Source organism: Caretta caretta, chromosome 11, assembly GCF_965140235.1.
Source record: "Caretta caretta isolate rCarCar2 chromosome 11, rCarCar1.hap1, whole genome shotgun sequence".
Lineage (NCBI taxonomy): Eukaryota > Metazoa > Chordata > Testudines > Cheloniidae > Caretta > Caretta caretta.
The window spans coordinates 32,250,749-32,268,440 of record NC_134216.1 but is presented as its reverse complement, the minus strand read 5'-3'; the positions used below and the strand labels follow the sequence as shown (position 1 = coordinate 32,268,440).

The 17,692-nt window shown below is 40.1% G+C and overlaps 1 protein-coding gene across 11 annotated transcripts in view; it reads right to left on the bottom strand.

Moving 5' to 3' along the window:
• Nucleotides 1-925: 925 nt before the first annotated feature.
• The window catches only part of PKP4 (plakophilin 4), a 256,739-nt gene continuing 239,972 nt past the window's right edge, over nucleotides 926-17,692 (bottom strand). For 10 of the 11 annotated variants that reach the window (XM_075117855.1, XM_075117857.1, XM_075117861.1 and 7 more), the window contains 5 exons: nucleotides 13,562-13,646; nucleotides 13,320-13,437; nucleotides 9,062-9,193; nucleotides 4,742-4,815; nucleotides 926-3,005 (listed from right to left, as the gene is read on the bottom strand). In XM_075117855.1, coding sequence (XP_074973956.1) covers nucleotides 2,757-3,005; nucleotides 4,742-4,815; nucleotides 9,062-9,193; nucleotides 13,320-13,437; nucleotides 13,562-13,646 — 658 coding nt within the window. In that variant the 3' untranslated portion in view covers nucleotides 926-2,756. The remainder of the gene's footprint in view (nucleotides 3,006-4,741; nucleotides 4,816-9,061; nucleotides 9,194-13,319; nucleotides 13,438-13,561; nucleotides 13,647-17,692) is intronic. The other variant, XM_075117858.1, reaches the window with a different exon arrangement.

The window sequence follows — 17,692 nt, the reverse complement described above, 5'->3', positions numbered from 1 at the left end:
TTATATTTGCTGCTTTGAATAAAGTTTTGGCTCCTGTTTCTCTTGTACCACGTTTACAATGTAATGCTGTGGAAGGTGTATACAAAAATGATAATTTCCCAGCTTCTTGGTGGCATTTAATTTCCAAATTTGCATTCCACTTCCCAAGGCCATCTGCTCTTTGTTCTAGTTAAGTATGCTTTTTCCATTTTTATTGTCCTCCCTGGAGATGTCAACCTGAATGCACAATTGTGAGCTTGATTCTCTTTAAAGGAATGCAGCTCATAATTGTGCACCTGACATTCTGAAACCAGACTGAAAGTCTAACTGGATCACAAAAATCAGTGTGCCAAAACAGAACAATCTAGCCCAATCATAATTTCTTTTCAACTCTCCCCACCAAGTCTCAAACAGTGTATGAAGGGAATTAGCCAACTAAGAGTTCATTTTAATTGGTATTACACCAAGACAAGACAACAATGTGTAAAGTACACAAGATCAATAAAAAACAAAAGTAAATGAACATAATGATATCTGTGCTATGGCACAGAAGAACCAGGCCTGGAGGGATTTCCTCCGTCTCTTGCTTCTGAACTCAACTGAACTCAGTCTCAGCAGAGGGGCAGAGTCACTTCAGCACACTACCGCTCAGTACTCAAGTGGCTTCCTCCATAGTCTTTCTTGGAGCACCACCACAACTGGATTCTGAGAAAAGAACACCATGGACTGTAGCCATCTGCAGAGGAAACATCTAGCTTCAGAAAGCAAAATTGTAAACTAAATCATAAATCCTCCCCTCAACAAGCAAATGATAAAATCCAAGCTAAAAAGATACAGACTGTAGGGGGTGGGAGATCTTGAAATATCTTGTGAAATACTTCCTAATAAAAGTAAGTGCCACCTTTTAAGTTCTTTTATTATGTAGGTTTAGGCTCTCAACACAGTATAGCACTGAGATATTATTTTATTAGATATTTGTACAGAGCCCATCACCACACATTTAGATGTTTACAGTCAATTTTTTAAACAGACAATACATACAAACATATGAGTAACCCGTAGGCGTGGTTTAGTGGAATTACCACCTTTTGGGCTATATTCTCTGCACCCAAGAGTTGTAAATTGCTATGATGACAGTTAATTAACAGCCTGCTAAATGATCTGTTTGGAGGTGGCTCCTAATAACAATAGACTAAAAATGGAATAAATTAAGACATTCTGCATTAAAAATAGATCTTTTTGGAAACAGAAGGCACCGTCTGCAGACATGGGAGACAAATTGTGCCCATGATTATACGTATGCAACCATACGGTAATCTGTGAGGGGGATGGGCTCCAGAGCTGTCAGAGTTTGGCCTATAACTTGTTATTAATTTTGTTGGGAATTTTTCATTCACTAACACAGAGGCAGCGGTGTTCTAGGAGACAGAGTCAGGAAAACTGGATTCTATCTGTTCGCTTGCTGTGTGATTCAGTTCGCCTTTCTGTGCCGCAATTACCCCAACAGTGAAATGGGGATACTTGTAAAGCACTTTGAGCTCTATAAAGTGAAACAATGGCAAATGAATATTATAATAAACGCATAGAAGAAGGTTAATAGCATCAATGGCATGGGACAAATGTGTAAAATTTATTACTGTTTTTTACACAAGAATTGTAAACGGAGCAAGTGGAATATGGGCCAGATCGTCAGCTTGCTGGATGAAATTTCTGTGAAGTAAAAGAAGGGGCTTAAATCTATTCCAACTTTTTTTCTGGCAGAAACACAATAAAACTGTGAAATATCCTGGATTCACTGAACAGAGAAAGTAAAAACACTAGGCTAGAGGAAAAAACAAGGGAGCCAAGTGCATAATTTCATGCTTTGGTATACCAGCTTGACAAATAATAAATGTATGAACGATAGAAAACTGGGAAAATGGCCAAAATGGTGTGAGATATTTAAACTTCTTACAACATGCAGTTAGAATTCATATTTGTTGTACTTATTTTTGTATATTACACACAGAAAATAAAAAATGAGCAGGGAACAACTTTCCATGGATGAGACTTCCACATTTATTTTTCTTCCATGTGCATAGAAAATGGCAGTGAAGTATCCTATGAAAGAGGCAGGGAATGAGAAAAGTGTAGATATACGGACTGTACTTTGTGCTTCAAAATTACACTATTCATTTCAAAACCAAAAATGATATATTTTTAAATTTATAAGAGTTCCTTGTTATTTTCTTTTTCTGTTTAAAGATGTCAGCTTTCCAAATCTGTTTTCAAATGACACACTGCATAACAAATGATGACATTTTTAACCAATGTGGCGTTTCCATATTTACACCAATGAAAGAAATTTACAAGACGTAATAGCATACAATCTCAACATTTAGTAATAGCAATAAAACAAGAAGGGCATCCATTTTATTTTTCTGTACAAACTATCATAACAAGACTTTTATTCACATTTTAAAAATCGGCTTTAATTTTATCTGACCTACACTTTTTCCAAATTCATTTTACTCAATTCTCAAACCTTTCATCACATCGCCCACACCTTCACCAGACTACAGGAACTACAAGTAATTAGATCTAATGTCTAAACAGAGCAAGAAGTTCTCCCTTCCAATTTCTCTCTCACCTTCCTGATAAGTCCTTGAAAAATGCTCCTCCTTGTTCCTCCGTTCACTTCACTTTTACATTTCACCATCCAAACAGCAAACAGGCCATTCCATTTCTTCCCAAACAAGATTAGAAGCTATAGCATCCCTCTGTGTGACTTTCTGATGTTACACCCAAGAATCAGGTGACCCTGGGTATTGTTCTGCTCTGTAAGAGGGCCGCCTAGTGGAATAGAAGTCTACGTAATTTGTGGTTGATTTCAGTCCATATTGTGTCATGTAATCTGTAGTAGCTGGAAAATGAACTCGATCATCAAAATAGGGGTCTTCATAGCTATGTGGGGACTGCAAATATAATCTGTATGCATCATAGTTCTTTCTGTTGGCGTCATCTTGACTGTAGTACAACTGCTGATGCTGTTGACAAAATAGACAAATAAAAAATTATTTTTTAAAAATGAGATTTTAAGGGAAAAATATTTGAGTTTCTTTTTCTACCTTTGGGTAAGTTTTCAGAGTTGTTTGTATAATCGGCTTTATTGCATAGATGTAGCTATATATTATCCCAGGGGTTGGCAGCGAGCTGATTTTTACAGGTCAGCAGCGGGCTGAGCAGGGCCAGCAGCCAGGACCCCGGCTGGCAGGAGCCGGCGGACAGAATCCCAGACTGGCAGCGGGCTGAGCTGCTCAGCCCACTGCCGGTCTGGGGTTCTGTCCACCGGCCCCGCTCAGCCCACTGCCAGCCTGGGTGAACAGAACCCTCGGCTGAGCGGCTGAGCGGGGCTGGCGGCTGGGACCCCGGCTGGCAGGAGCCGGTGGAACTCCAGACTGGTAGCGGGTGAGCTGCTGCCAGTCTGGGGTTCTGTCCGCCACCCCACTGATGGTCTGGGGTTCCAGCCGCTGGCCCCCTGCCAGCCGGGGTCCAGGCCTCCGGTCCTGCTCACCCCTCCTGCCGGCCTGGGGTACCGGCAGCCAGCCCAGGGCTCTGCTCCTGGCCTGGACCCAGCGCTCTGCAGCCCTTGTCAAAAATTACACTACAATTAGCTTAAAAACTTGAAAACTTAAAAACTTTGTTTGTATATTACAGTAATCATTAAAAAATGTAGAATGTTAATAAATACATAGGTTTGATTAAACAAAGTAGTTGTACTTATGTGCCTGTGCTTAATTTGTGCTTTCGATGATTTACCTTCTAAAAAAATCTTGCATGTCTCGCACCCCCCAGGGGGTGCATGCACCCCAGGTTAAGAACCACTGCACTAAACTGATAAGATCTGCATTTTAATTTAATTTTAAATGAAGCTTCTTAAACATTTTAAAAACCTTGTTTACTTTACATACAACAATAGTTTAGTTATATAATATAGACTTATAGAGAGAGACCTTCTAAAAACGTTAGAATGTATTACTGGCACGCGAAACCTTAAATTAGAGTGAATACATGAAGACTCGTCACACCACTTCTGAAAGGTTGCCGACCCCTGTATTATCCATTCACACAATGGAGTGGTGTGGCTACGTCTTTGCATACTGATCTCTAAAACGTTACTCTTTTAAGCCACTATGATTTTTCAGACCCATAATTCTCAGTGGATGCAGCTCCACCAATTGGGTCAGTATCCCACAGAAGACACTTTTTTTTTTTTTTTTTTAAAACGAGCGTGAAGTCTAACCAAAGGTTAGATAAGAAATTGGAAAAAATTCTTTACCCCTGCATCTGCTCTACACCCTCCACAAGTGCAACTACACCCACTGGGAATCACAGGTCTGTGGGGGGAAAAGAAGTAGACACAGCCGTATTTACTATCAAACATCCAGATAACAAAAGTATCTTTAGACTGCATGGATTATAACTCTCCCTTCAGAAAAAATGCAAATCAGGAGATGGGTCTCACAGCCAGCCACAACAAGAATAGATGAATAATTAAAGTCAAGGAATTAAAAAAGGAAATGCAGAAGCAATAAACTGTTAAGTTATTTCCAGATACAATAACACTCTCTAAAAAACCATTTATTAGAAGTGTTTTCTGCAAAGCATATGTATAACATGCAACGGTATACTCTCCTTTTAGTTCTATTAAAATAAACAATACTATCATTACACGTTGAGCGTTGCTATCAGTATTCTTTTAAAATGAGATTTCAAAAGTTACCTGTAGCCGTCTATTTTGTTCTCTTGCTGGTGAGGAATAGGAACTGATGTAAATTGGTGAAGGTTTGCTGGACCCTGTAAAAAAATATAGTATTTTATCATTTAATGTCCGTCAATGTCTTTAGTTTTTACAGTACCTATAACAAATGAAAGTGGCACTTGTACATTTAGAAACTTTCACATCCTGCTAGTTCCTCACTGTGTTGAAATCAGTGGAATTGTTTTACAAGGGCCTGACATGGTCTACTATATCAAGATATTGTCATTACTCTCATGACATCTGAAGTATTAATGACATTGGCTAAACGGTGCACCTTGCAAATTATTATTATTTTTTAAATAAAATCTACAAGATTTCCTTCTAATTTATTTCCATGGCACTGGGATTAAAGCTTTCCTTATGCTGAACATGAAGGCAGAGTCCGTTGGAACATATTTAAGGTTATAGTTGGGAAATTTTTTTGTTTTCTGCGGCTATTTTAATAGATTTCCCTCCGTAAGTCTGAGGTGGAGAGAGATTAGGCGCCTGACCAGAGAGATAGGAGAAGCATGAGTATTTTCTGCCCTCCATTTATATCTATAAACAACTTAGAGTGAGGAATCTATCCCAGCTAGGAACTGAACCAAGATTTATGGGTCCAAAAGGAGAAGGTTTACTAGTTGGGGTAAAGGAGAATCTGTCAGCAGTAGCAGAACCTTAATCTTCTTCCTAGGGTGTTGCCACTAGAGGGCAAAATCATTACCCTGTGTGAAAATGAAAAATGAATCATCATAAAGAGGAGCAATAATTGAACAGTGGCAGTAAAATGACTCCCCTGGACATGTACTCTCAGGGCTTGTACTCAGGACTTCTGATTGTAAAACATGAGCCTTTACTGCCTGAACTAAAAGATCAGGTTATTATCTAAACGCAGGAACAGACTCACATAATCCTTTATGTGTTTTAGCCACTAGAGGGAACAAAACATCATGGTGTTAGTGTGGGCTACAACAAGTTAAGTGAGAGCAGAATGTTTTGAGCTCAAGATAGACTGGAAGCCACGAATTCCTCAATTCTAATCTTTGCTCTGCCATCAACTCCACCTGTTGCTTTGATCAAATTACCTGATGATTAGCTTACACCTTAGATTCCCCTTATGTAAAATGGTGATATACCATCTATCATCTACCTCACAGGGGTGTTGTGGAGATAAATTAGTTAAAGTTTACAAATCAATTTACTATCATCTAAGTGCCATTTAAGTGTTAATTATTATGGTTAATGTACATTTTTGAGCACTCACAAAAGGGTGTTTTACCCACATAAAGATACAAACCGTGGTCACCATCTACAGTGTGTGATATTTTATCTATGAAGTTTAAGAAGCTACAAAAATAAGAATGTGAAATAAATAAGGTAATTTTCAGAAGGGGGCCTATACAGATTATTTTTGCAGTCACCTTTTCCTTCACTCTGCTAACCTTCTTTTAAAAAACTAATATAGTATTTCAAAAGGAACAAACCCCATACCTATAACAAATTAGTTTATTGATGCTGGAAAAAAACAAACAAACCAAACCAAAACAAAAAACAAAAATAGTTATGTGATGTGTCTATTGAAAAAATGTTACTTTACAACAATGCGAGCAGGACAAATAAATCTCACAATATATGTTTTAACAGGCATTTCTTTAGAAAAGAAAATTGCATTTGCAATGTAGCATTCCTGATGTAAAACACCCATTTACTGCCATAGTAACTGTACATCATTTGTAAACAGTAGTGTGAAATCACAGCTTAAAAGAAAACAGCACAAATGAGATCTGTCCCACAGCAGCAGTTAAATTGCCCCAGGATTTTTGTTTTGTTTAATAAACCAGCTTTTTAAACAGGGAATTTGTGTTTTTCCCTGTTCACTCTGCCTTACTTGGGGAACATAATAACGTGTAAGACAGCTGAGATCAGGAAGAATATGAAGTCTTGCATATTTCCCCCCCTAATATTTATGAATAAAGCCATAAAATAAAAATTAATATTCAACAACATGGTTTGATAATAAATGTTCACTTTGGTGTAATCAAAGATCACTTTTAAATGGGAAGCACCACACATTTTATTACTCACTGAACCACAACCTTTCCACATTTTTAAAGACAAACATGTAACCTGATCTCTTCTTTTTCGAGTAAATTGGGCATTTCTCAGAGAAACAGCAAAAAATAACCAAAACAAAAACCCCATTTCTGACACACACAGTAAAATTAATAATTAAAAATGAACACAAAAACAATGTAAAAAGTGAAGAAGCTTAAGTAACTGAAGCTCGGGGCAGCTGAGATGTCAAGATACATGCCAGCTTTTACTTATAAAAATTCCTTTTCCCCTAAAGCCCCTACTCTACTTGCGCTATATTGATGACATCTTCATCATCTGGACCCATGGAAAAGAAGCCCTTGAGGAATTCCACCATGAGTTCAACAATTTCCATCCCACCACCAACCTCAGCCTGGTCCAGTCCACACAAGAGATCCACTTCCTGGACACTACAGTGCTAATAAACAATGGCCACATAAACACCACCCTATACCGGAAACCTACTGACCGCTATTCCTACCTGCATGCCTCCAGCTTTCACCCTGACCACACCACACGATCCATCGTCTACAGCCAAGCTCTGCGACACAACCACATTTGCTCCAACCCCTCAGACAGAGACAAACACCTACAAGATCTCTGTCAAGCTTTCTTACAACTACAATACCCACCTGCAGAAGTAAAGAAACAGATTGATAGAGCCAGAAGAGTTCCCAGAAGTTACCTACTACAGGACAGGCCTAACAAAGAAAATAACAGAACGCCACTAGCGGTCACCTTCAGCCCCCAACTAAAACCCCTCCAACGCATTATTAAGGATCTACAACCTATCCTAAAGGATGACCCAACACTCTCACAAGTCTTGGGAGACAGGCCAGTCCTTGCCTACAGACAGCCCCGCAACCTGAAGCAAATACTCACCAACAACCACATACCACACAACAGAACCACTAACCCAGGAACTTATCCTTGCAACAAAGCCCGTTGCCAATTGTGCCCACATATCTATTCAGGGGACACCATCACAGGGCCTAATAACATCAGCCACACTATCAGAGGCTCGTTCACCTGCACATCCACCAATGTGATATATGCCATCATGTGCCAGCAATGCCCCTCTGCCATGTACATTGGTCAAACTGGACAGTCTCTACGTAAAAGAATAAATGGACACAAATCAGATGTCAAGAATTATAACATTCATAAACCAGTCGGAGAACACTTCAATCTCTCTGGTCACGCAATCACAGACATGAAGGTCGCTATCTTAAAACAAAAAAACTTCAAATCCAGACTCCAGCGAGAAACTGCTGAATTGGAATTCATTTGCAAATTGGATACTATTAATTTAGGCTTAAATAGAGACTGGGAGTGGCTAAGTCATTATGCAAGGTAGCCTGTTTCCTCTTGTTTTTTCCTACCCCCCCCCCCCCAGATGTTCTGGTTTAACTTGGATTTAAACTTGGAGAGTGGTCAGTTTAGATGAGCTATTACCAGCAGGAGAGTGAGTTTGTGTGTGTATGGGGGTGGGGGGGATGTGAGAAAACCTGGATCTATGCAGGAAATAGCCCGACTTGATTATGTAAAGAGTTGTCACTTTGGATGGGCTAGCACCAGCAGGAGAGTGAATTTGTGTGGGGGGGTGGAGGGTGAGAAAACCTGGATTTGTGCTGGAAATGGCCCACCTGTTGATCACTTTAGATAAGCTATTACCAGCAGGACAGTGGGGTGGGAGGAGGTATTGTTTCATATTCTCTGTGTGTATATAAAGTCTGCTGCAGTTTCCACGGTATACATCTGATGAAGTGAGCTGTAGCTCACGAAAGCTCATGCTCAAATAAATTGGTTAGTCTCTAAGGTGCCACAAGTACTCCTTTTCTTTTTGCGAATACAGACTAACACGGCTGTTCCTCTGAAACCTGTCAAAAATTCCTTTGCAGCACAATATTTAAGTTGGCTTCAAATTTTATTACATTGATGCATTGTTTTTAAAACAACAAATGCAAAACAAAACAGTATAAAATGTCATATCTGGGAGGAAAGTGATTTGCTCAAGGAATCAGTGGTGAACAACTGACATAGCATTATTGTTCAAGACAATTTTGTTGCTGCTGAGGAATGCAACAAAAAATAGTCCAATCACTAGTTTTTAACTGCACACACTACATTGTCCCAGGCCGAATGTGGACTATATAAAAGAGTATTTTAGAAGCATTTTGTTTAGAATAAATCTAACTGGTCTCTTACCAGTATATATGTCTTTATGCGTAATGACATCACCTTGGCTATTGTAATACTGCATAGAAGGTTGTGTCCTATTGTATTCAGAACGAGGTTCTCTGATTCCTAACAGTGCTGGCGATGAAGATGTGCTGCCAACTGTTGAAAAGGAGGTAAGAGAAAGAAAGAGCATCAGTGTTTGAAAAAACCTTAGGGAAATGAGAGCGATAGTTGGAAATATGACAGTGAGTTTGGTTATAGAATTATCACCACTCTCAAAAATATTGTCTGTACGAGTGAGGCCAAATTTCTTCAACATCCCAAGAATCATAAGAACATATGAACGACCATACTGCATCAGACCAATGGTGCATCTAGCCCAGTACCCTATCTTCTGTCTGTGGCCAATGCCAGATGCTTCAGAGGGAATCAACAGAACAGGGCAATCATCAGCTTCCGGCAGTTAGATGCTTAGGACACCCAGAGCATGGGGTTGCAAACCATATCATCTTGGCTGATAGCCATTGATGGACCAATCCTCCAGGAACTTATCTAATTCTTTTTTAAAACCAGTTATACTTTTGGCCTTCACAATATCCCCTGGCAATGAGTTCCACAGGTAGATTGTGCATTGTGTGAAGAAGTACTTCCTTTTGTTTGTTTTAAACCTGCTACCTATTAATATCACTGGGTGAACTCTGGCTCTTGTGTTATGTGAAGGGGTAGAAAATACTTATTAACTTTCTCCACACCATTCATGATTTTGTAGACCTCTATCATATGCCCCCTTTTTTTCAAGCTGAAAAGTCCCAGTCTTATTAATCGATCCTCACATGGAAGCTATTCCATACCCCTAATAATTTTTGTTGTCCTTTTCTGAACCTTTTCCAATTTCAATATATCTTTTTTGAGATGGGGTGACCACATCTGCATGAGTATTCAAGGCGTAGGTGTACCAAGAATTTATATAGTGACCCTATAATATTTTCTCTTATCTCTCCCTTGCCTAATGGTTCCTAACATTTTTAGATTTTTTGACTGCTGCTGCACATTGAGTGGATGTTTTCAGAGAACTATCCACAATGACGCCAAGATCTTTCTTGAGTGGTAACAGCTAATTTAGACCCCATCATTTTATATGTATAGTTGGAGTACGTTTTCAAAGGTGCTTCACTTTGCATTTATCAACAGTGAATTTCATCTGCCATTTTGTTGCCCAGTCATCTAGTTCTGAGAGATCCTTTTACTCCTTGCAGTCTGCTTTCGACTTAACTATCCAGAGTAATTTTATGTCGTCTGCAAATTTTGCCATCTCACTATTTACCCCTTTTTCCAGATCACTGATGAATATGTTGAACAGCACTGGTTCCATACAGATCGTTGGGGAACACCGCTATTTACCTCTCTACATTCTAAAAACTGACCAATTATTCCTACCGTTTCCTGTCTTTTCCTGTCATGAGAGGATTTCCTTCTTATCTCACAACTGCTTTCTTTGCTTAAGAGCCTTTGGTGAGGGACCTTGTCAAAGGCTTTCTGAAAGTCAAAGTACATTATATCCACTGGATCACCCCTGTTTGTTCACTCCTTCACAAAATTCTAACAGATTGATGAGGCTTAATTTCCCTTTACAAAAGCTGTGTGGAGTCTTCCCCAACAAATTGTGTTCATTTATGTATCTGGTAATTTTGTTCTCTACTATAGTGTCAACCTGGTCAATTTGCCTGCTACTGAAGTTAGGCTTACTGGCCTGTAATTGCTAGGATTGCTTCTGGAACCTTTTTAAAAATTTGCATCAAATTAATTATCTTCCAGTCATCTGGTACAGAAGCTGATTTAAGTAATAGGTTACATATCACAGTTAGTAGTTCTGCAACTTCATATCTGAGTGCTTTCAGAACTCTTGGGTGAAAACCACCTGGTCTGGGTGACTTATTACTGTTTATCAATTTGGTCAAAAACCTCTTCTAAAGATGCATCTATCTGGGCCAGTTCCATAGATTTGTTACACAAAAAGAATAGCTCAGGTGTAGGAATCTCCCTCACATCCTCTGCATTTAGCTTCTCTGCAATGGCCTTGTCTTCTTTGAGTGCTCCTTTAGCATCTTGATTGTCCAATGGCCTCAATGATTGTTTAGCAGGTTTCCTGCTTCCGAGGTACTTAAAAATGTTTTTGCTGTTAAGTTTTTGTGTCTTTTGCTAGTTGCTCTTCAAATTCTTTTTTGACTTACCTAATTATACTTTTATGCTTGACTTGCAAGAATTTATGCTCCTTTCTATTTTCCTTAGCAGGATTTATCTTCCGATTTTTAAATGCTCCCTGTTTGCCTTTAACTGCTTCTTTTACTGGGTTGTTTAGCCAAGGTGGCACTTTTTTGGTCCTCTTACTATATTTTTTAATTTGGGGTATACATTTAATATAAGCCTCTGTTAGGCTGTTCTAAAAAAGTTTCCATGCAGCTTGCAGGCATTTCACTCTTGTGACTGTACCGTTTAATTTCCATTTAACTAGCTTCCTCATTTTTGTGTAGTTCCCCTGTCTGAAGTTAAATGCTACTGTGCAGGGGTTCTTTGGGATTTTCCCTCCCACAAGGATGTCAAATTTAATTACTTTACGGTTGCTACTACTGAGTGGTACAGCTATATGCACCTCTTGGACCAGATCCTGTGCTCCATTCAGGACTAAATCAAGGATTGCCTCTCCCCTTGCGGGTTCCAGGACTAACTGCTCCAAGAAGCAATCATTAATGCTGTCTTGAAACTTTATCTCAGTATCCTGTCCTGAGGTGACATGTACCCAGTCAATACAGGGATAGTTGAAATCCCCCATTATTATTGAGTTTTCTATTTTTGTAGCCTCTCTGATCTCCTGGAGAATTCATAATCATCATCACCATCCTAGTCAGGTGGTCAATACTATATTCCTACTGCTATACTCTATTATTCAAGTATGAAATTTCTATCCATAGGGATTCTATTGTACAATTTGATTCATTTAAGATTTTTTACTATATTTGACTCTATACTTTCTTTTACATATAGTGCCACTCCCCAATCAGCATGATCTACTCTGTCATTCCTATATATTTTGCACACTGGTATTACTGTGTCCCATTGATTATTGTTGTTCTACCAAGTCTCTGTGATGTCTATTATATCAATATCCTCATTTAATACCAGGCATTCAAATTTACGCATCTTAATATTTAGACTTCTTGCATTTGTATACAAGCACTTATAAAATTTGTCACTTTTTAGTTGTCTACCATTATGTGACGCAATTGAATAGGGACTCTTTCATTTGACTGTTTCTCTTTAGTTCCTATATGTACTTTATCTACTTCTATCTTCTCTTCTTTACTAGGATATAGAGTATCCCCATTAATAGAACCTCCCATATGAGATGTTTCTGTCCAAATTGTGTGCTCCTCTCATCTGTCGGCTTTCCACCAGCCCCTTAGTTTAAAAACTCCTCTATGACCCTTTTTAATTTTACATGCCAGCAATCTGGTTCTGCTTTGGTTTAGGTAGAGCCCAACTTTCCAGTATAGGCTCCTCCTTCACTAAAAGGTTTCCCAGATACTAATAAACCTAACCCCCTTCTCCCTATACCATTGTCTCATCCATGCATTGCGACCTTGTTGTTCTGCCTGTCTAACTGGCCCTGTGTGTGGAACTGGAAGCATTTCAGAGAATGCTACCGTGTGGGTCCTGGACTTCAATGTCTTACCTAGCAGCCTAAATTTGGCCTCCAGGAACTCTCCTCGCCAGCACTGCACATATGCCTGTCTAGATGTCTTGAGAGAGTCACAACCTTCACATTTGGCAGGTAATTCACTAAGCAGTTCTCCTGGTCATCAGACATCCAGCTAACTATATTTCTAATGATCAAATCTCCCATTACTATTACCAGTCTCTTCCTAATAACTGGGATTCATGTCTCCTAACAACAAAAGTTTTGGAGAGTCTGTTTTAATTCATTGGTATGTGTAAAGCACTTTGAAGGAAGTATTATTATAGTATATAAGTATTATATGCATAAATCATACTGTGTTTTGTTTTGTAACAAAATATAAAAGAAAAACCTTAATTCCAATGCACTGGTCTGAAAAGCAAGACTGATAAGTAACCCAAGGGCTAAAAACTGTAATATCACTGAAAGTAAGGTAAGGTAGGCACATTCAAAAGTACCCTGAAGTTCTAAAAGAGACATACTAGATCCACCTCAAGTGGAAAAGCCCTTCAGCCAACCTGTCCACAAAAAGGGAAAGGTTTATTAACTGACCTGACTGAATGATAGGTGACATTTGCTGATTTGTTGTAGACAAGGAGGGATGTGATTTGAATCTGTCTCGTTCTAATGTTGATACTGGTGTAATAAAATGATTCTGATTCCATCCATCCTGTGGAGTGGGAAACCGAGTATGTCAAAATGAATTACATTTCATTAAAATAAATGGCTCAGAATCATTGTGAAGTTGTTTCCAGATGAATGCTAATTTTGTCAGAACCATACTTGTAATTTACCTTTTTATAAATGCTACGGAGGTCTCGGTATTGCCATAATGTATTCAATACCTGAGCTGCTGCCTTGACCACTTTCAATGATGATCTAAGAAGATAAAGAATATTCGATTATTATACAGGATTGACTCTTGTAAAGAAAGTGCACTTACATATTACAGCTTGAAACACTATGGGAAATGGGCTGGGTAGTCTCAGCCTAAGGCCCAGTGAACAGATTCCCATGTCACAAAAATTCCACTATTGCAATTAACAGTCATATTGGCAGTCTCAGCAAAGAGACTGTATAGGATGGTAAGACACAGCTTTACACTAGAAGTGATCCCTTCCCTTCAGGTGAGCCTTGAAACACATGAAAAGGCAGCATGTGTATGTCTACACCACAAAGAAAAAGCAGTGGCTGGCTTGGGCTCGTGAGGCTTGGACAGTGGGGCCGTTTCATTCCTTTGTAGACTTCTGGCCTTCCCCTGGAGCCAGGCCTCAAAGTCCCAGAGCTCAGGTTCCAGCCCGAGCCCAGAAGTCTACACAGCAATGAAACAGCCCACAGCCCGAGCCCGAATCAGTTGGCCGTGGGTTTTTCTTTGCTGTGTAGATATACCTTATGGGATAGTCAGGACTGCTAGTATCTGTGGTGTACATGTTTGTGAACAACCTCTTTCTCCAGGGCTGTCAATCCAGCACGCTTCATGAAAGCATATGCTATAGAAAATAGAATTAAAATATATCATAATAAATCATTTACACTCCTGCCTTTAAAGCAATCATCCAATACAAATATAAAGATTATTGTAGGAATGGCTGGTAGCCTGTCGCTTCCCATTATAAGATCCTGTTTTCGGTTTCTTATAACTTTGCCACACTCTACCACTTGGACTGAAATGTTCTGTGTCTGCCTCAGGCTATTTATTTATTTATTTATTTATAATTTTCAGCAGTTTCCAGGAACAAGTCAAGGAAAAAATACACTTTTGCCATGTTAAAAAATTCTGGGGACTTTTTCTTTGACAAACAATAGCTCCCCCATGCAGGCACTTGAAATATGGCAAGGGGTAGCCTTTGTATCAGGGATATGCCTTTTGCTGTCCCTGTAAAAATCTACCCCAGTTTAACCAAGTTATAAACCTTGAAAAAAAACAAATCACAGTTCCCACATGCTCAGTAGAGACTTAGATTTTAGCAGCTAAATTCTCCAAAGATTTCATCTTCACTGAGCATGCTCCATCCCCTCATAGCTTCTAGTGCTGACAGGATTGTGCATGCATCATCCGCACAGAGTGACTAGAGGGGGATGCGAGAGAGAAAACATGACTAGTTGCTGGGATGGTGGAGGGAAAAAACACAGATTAGCTGGACAAGGAGGCTGAGACTAGGGACCAGTAGGGGTGAGGAACAGGGGCAGGAAACAGAGAAGACAGATCTGACAAGAAACAGCTACTTAACTAAAAGAACGAGGAGTACTTGTGGCACCTTAGAGACTAACAAATTTATTTGAGCATAAGCTTTCGTGGGCTAAAACCCACTTCATCAGATGCATGCAGTGGAAAATACAGTAGGAAGATATAGATACACACACAGAGAAGATGAAAAAATGGGTGTTGCTATACACACTATAATGAGAGTGATCAATCAAGGTGAGCTATTATCAGCAGGAGAAAAAACCCTTTTGTAGTGATAATCAGGATGGCCATTTCTAACAGTTGACAAGAAGGTGAGGGTAACAGTAGGGGGGAGAAATAAGCCTGGGGAAATAGTTTTACTTTGTGTACTGACCCATCCACCCCCAGTCTTTATTCAAGCCTAGTTTAATGGTGTCCAGTTTGCAAATTAATTCCAATTCAGCAGTCTCTCGTTGGAGTCTGTTTTTGAAGTTTTTTTGTTCTAATATTGCAACTCTTAGGTCGGTAATCGAGTAACCAGGGAGATTGAAGCGTTCTCCGACTGGTTTTTGAATGTTATAATTCTTGACATCTGATTTGTGTCCATTTATTCTTTTATGTAGAGACTGTCCGGTTTGGCCAATGTACATGGCAGAGGGGCACTGCTGGCACATGACGGCATATATCACATTGGTAGATGTGCAGGTGAACGAGCCTCTGATAGTGTGGCTGATGTGATTAGGCCCTATGATGGTGTCCCCTGAATAGATATGTGGACATAGTTGGCAACGGGCTTTGTTGCAAGGATAGGTTCCTGGGTTAGTGTTTTTGTTGTGTGGTGTGTGGTTGCTGGTGAGTATTTGCTTCAGGTTGGGGGGCTGTCTGTAAGCAAGGACTGACCTGTCTCCCAAGATTTGTGAGAGTGTTGGGTCCTTCAGGATAGGTTGTAGACCCTGGATGATGTGCTGGAGAGGTTTTAGTTGGGGGCTGAAGGTGATGGCTAGTGGCGTTCTGTTACTTTCTTTGTTGGGCCTGTCCTGTAGTAGGTGACTTCTGGATACTCTTCTGGTTCTGTCAATCTTTCTTCACTTCAGCAGGTGGGTACTGTAGTTGTAAGAATGCTTGATAGAGATCTTGTAGGTGTTTGTCTCTGTCTGAGGGGTTGGAGCAAATGCGGTTGTATCTTAGAGCTTGGCTGTAGACAATGGAGCATGTGGTGTGGTCTGGATGAAAGCTGGAGGCATGTAGATAGGCATAGTGGTCAGTAGGTTTCCGGTATAGGGTGGTGTTTATGTGACCATCGCTTATTAGCACTGTAGTGGCTAGGAAGTGGATCTCTTGTGTGGACTGGTCCAGGCTGAGGTTGATGGTGGGATGGAAATTGTTGAACTCATGGTGGAATTCCTCAAGGGCTTCTTTTCCATGGGTCCAGATGATAAAGATGTCATCAACGTAGCGCAAGCAGAGTCGGGACATTAGGGGATGAAAGCTGAGGAAGCGTTGTTCTAAGTCAGCCATAAAAATGTTGGCATACTGTGGGACCATGCAGGTACCCATAGCAGTGGAAATTGGCCATCCTGATTATGACTACAAAAGGTTTTTTTCTCCTGTTGATAATAGCTCACCTTCATTGATCACTTTCCTTATAGTGTGTATAGCAACACCCATTTTTTCCATGTTCTCTGTGTGTATATATATATCTTCCTACTGTATTTTCCACTGCATGCATCCAATGAAGTGGGTTTTAGCCCACAAAAGCTTATGCTCAAATAAATTTGTTAATCTCTAAGGTGCCACAAGTACTCCTTGTTCTTTTTGCTGATACAGACAAACACGGCTACCACTGTGAAACCAGTTACTTAACTGCGGTTCTTTGAGGTGTGATGCAGACATGAATTCCACTTAGGTGTGTGCACGGCCCAGTGCAACAGAGTAACAATTTTGCCTAGCAGTATCTGTAGAAGGGGATCGTACGCACCTTGTGGCTGTAGCCTCCCCTGGCTATATAAGTCAGTGCTGCCCCAACCCCTCTCAGATGCACTTTCAGTGAGCTAAGTGCAAGTCCCAATGACTGAAGGTGCAGCAGGCACCCCAAGATGTCATGGATAAAAGCTAGTGTTGGTTGAATTCTATGAGCCAATGACCACACCGAAAACCGCTTCCATTTAGCTGAACAGGCCATTCTGATAGAAGATTTTCTATTGTTGAGTAGGGCCTATTCAACTATCGTCAAACACTGCTCTTCCTCCTCATTTAGTCACATAGCAACTACCCCAAGAGATGTAGGGAACTGAATGCAATGTGTGACTATGATTCTTTGTGAGCAGGTCAGGATGGAGAGGATGGGGTATGGGAGACTGAACTGACAATGTGGAAAAGTCAGAGAACCAGCGCTACCTCATCCACGCCAGGACAATGAGAATGAGCTTGGCCTGATCTGCTTTCAGCTTGAGGATGATATGTGGGATGATTGGGTTTGGGGGAAAAGCATACAGGCAAGCCAAATGCCAGCTGAGATGAAAAGCATCGGACAGGGAGCGCAGACTGAGGCTCCCTTGAGAGAAGAACAGGTTTCCTGTTGTCCCTTGTAGCAAACAGGTCGATTGTCAGAATGCCCCAAGCTGCAAAGATGACCGAGAGAATGCCTGTTTTTATTAGTGATTCAGGGAAAAATTTCTGCTTAGATGGTCCATGAGATGATTTAGGACTCTGGGCAACTGGTCAGCTATTGGTTAGTGATCTCTGTAATGGGCTTCAC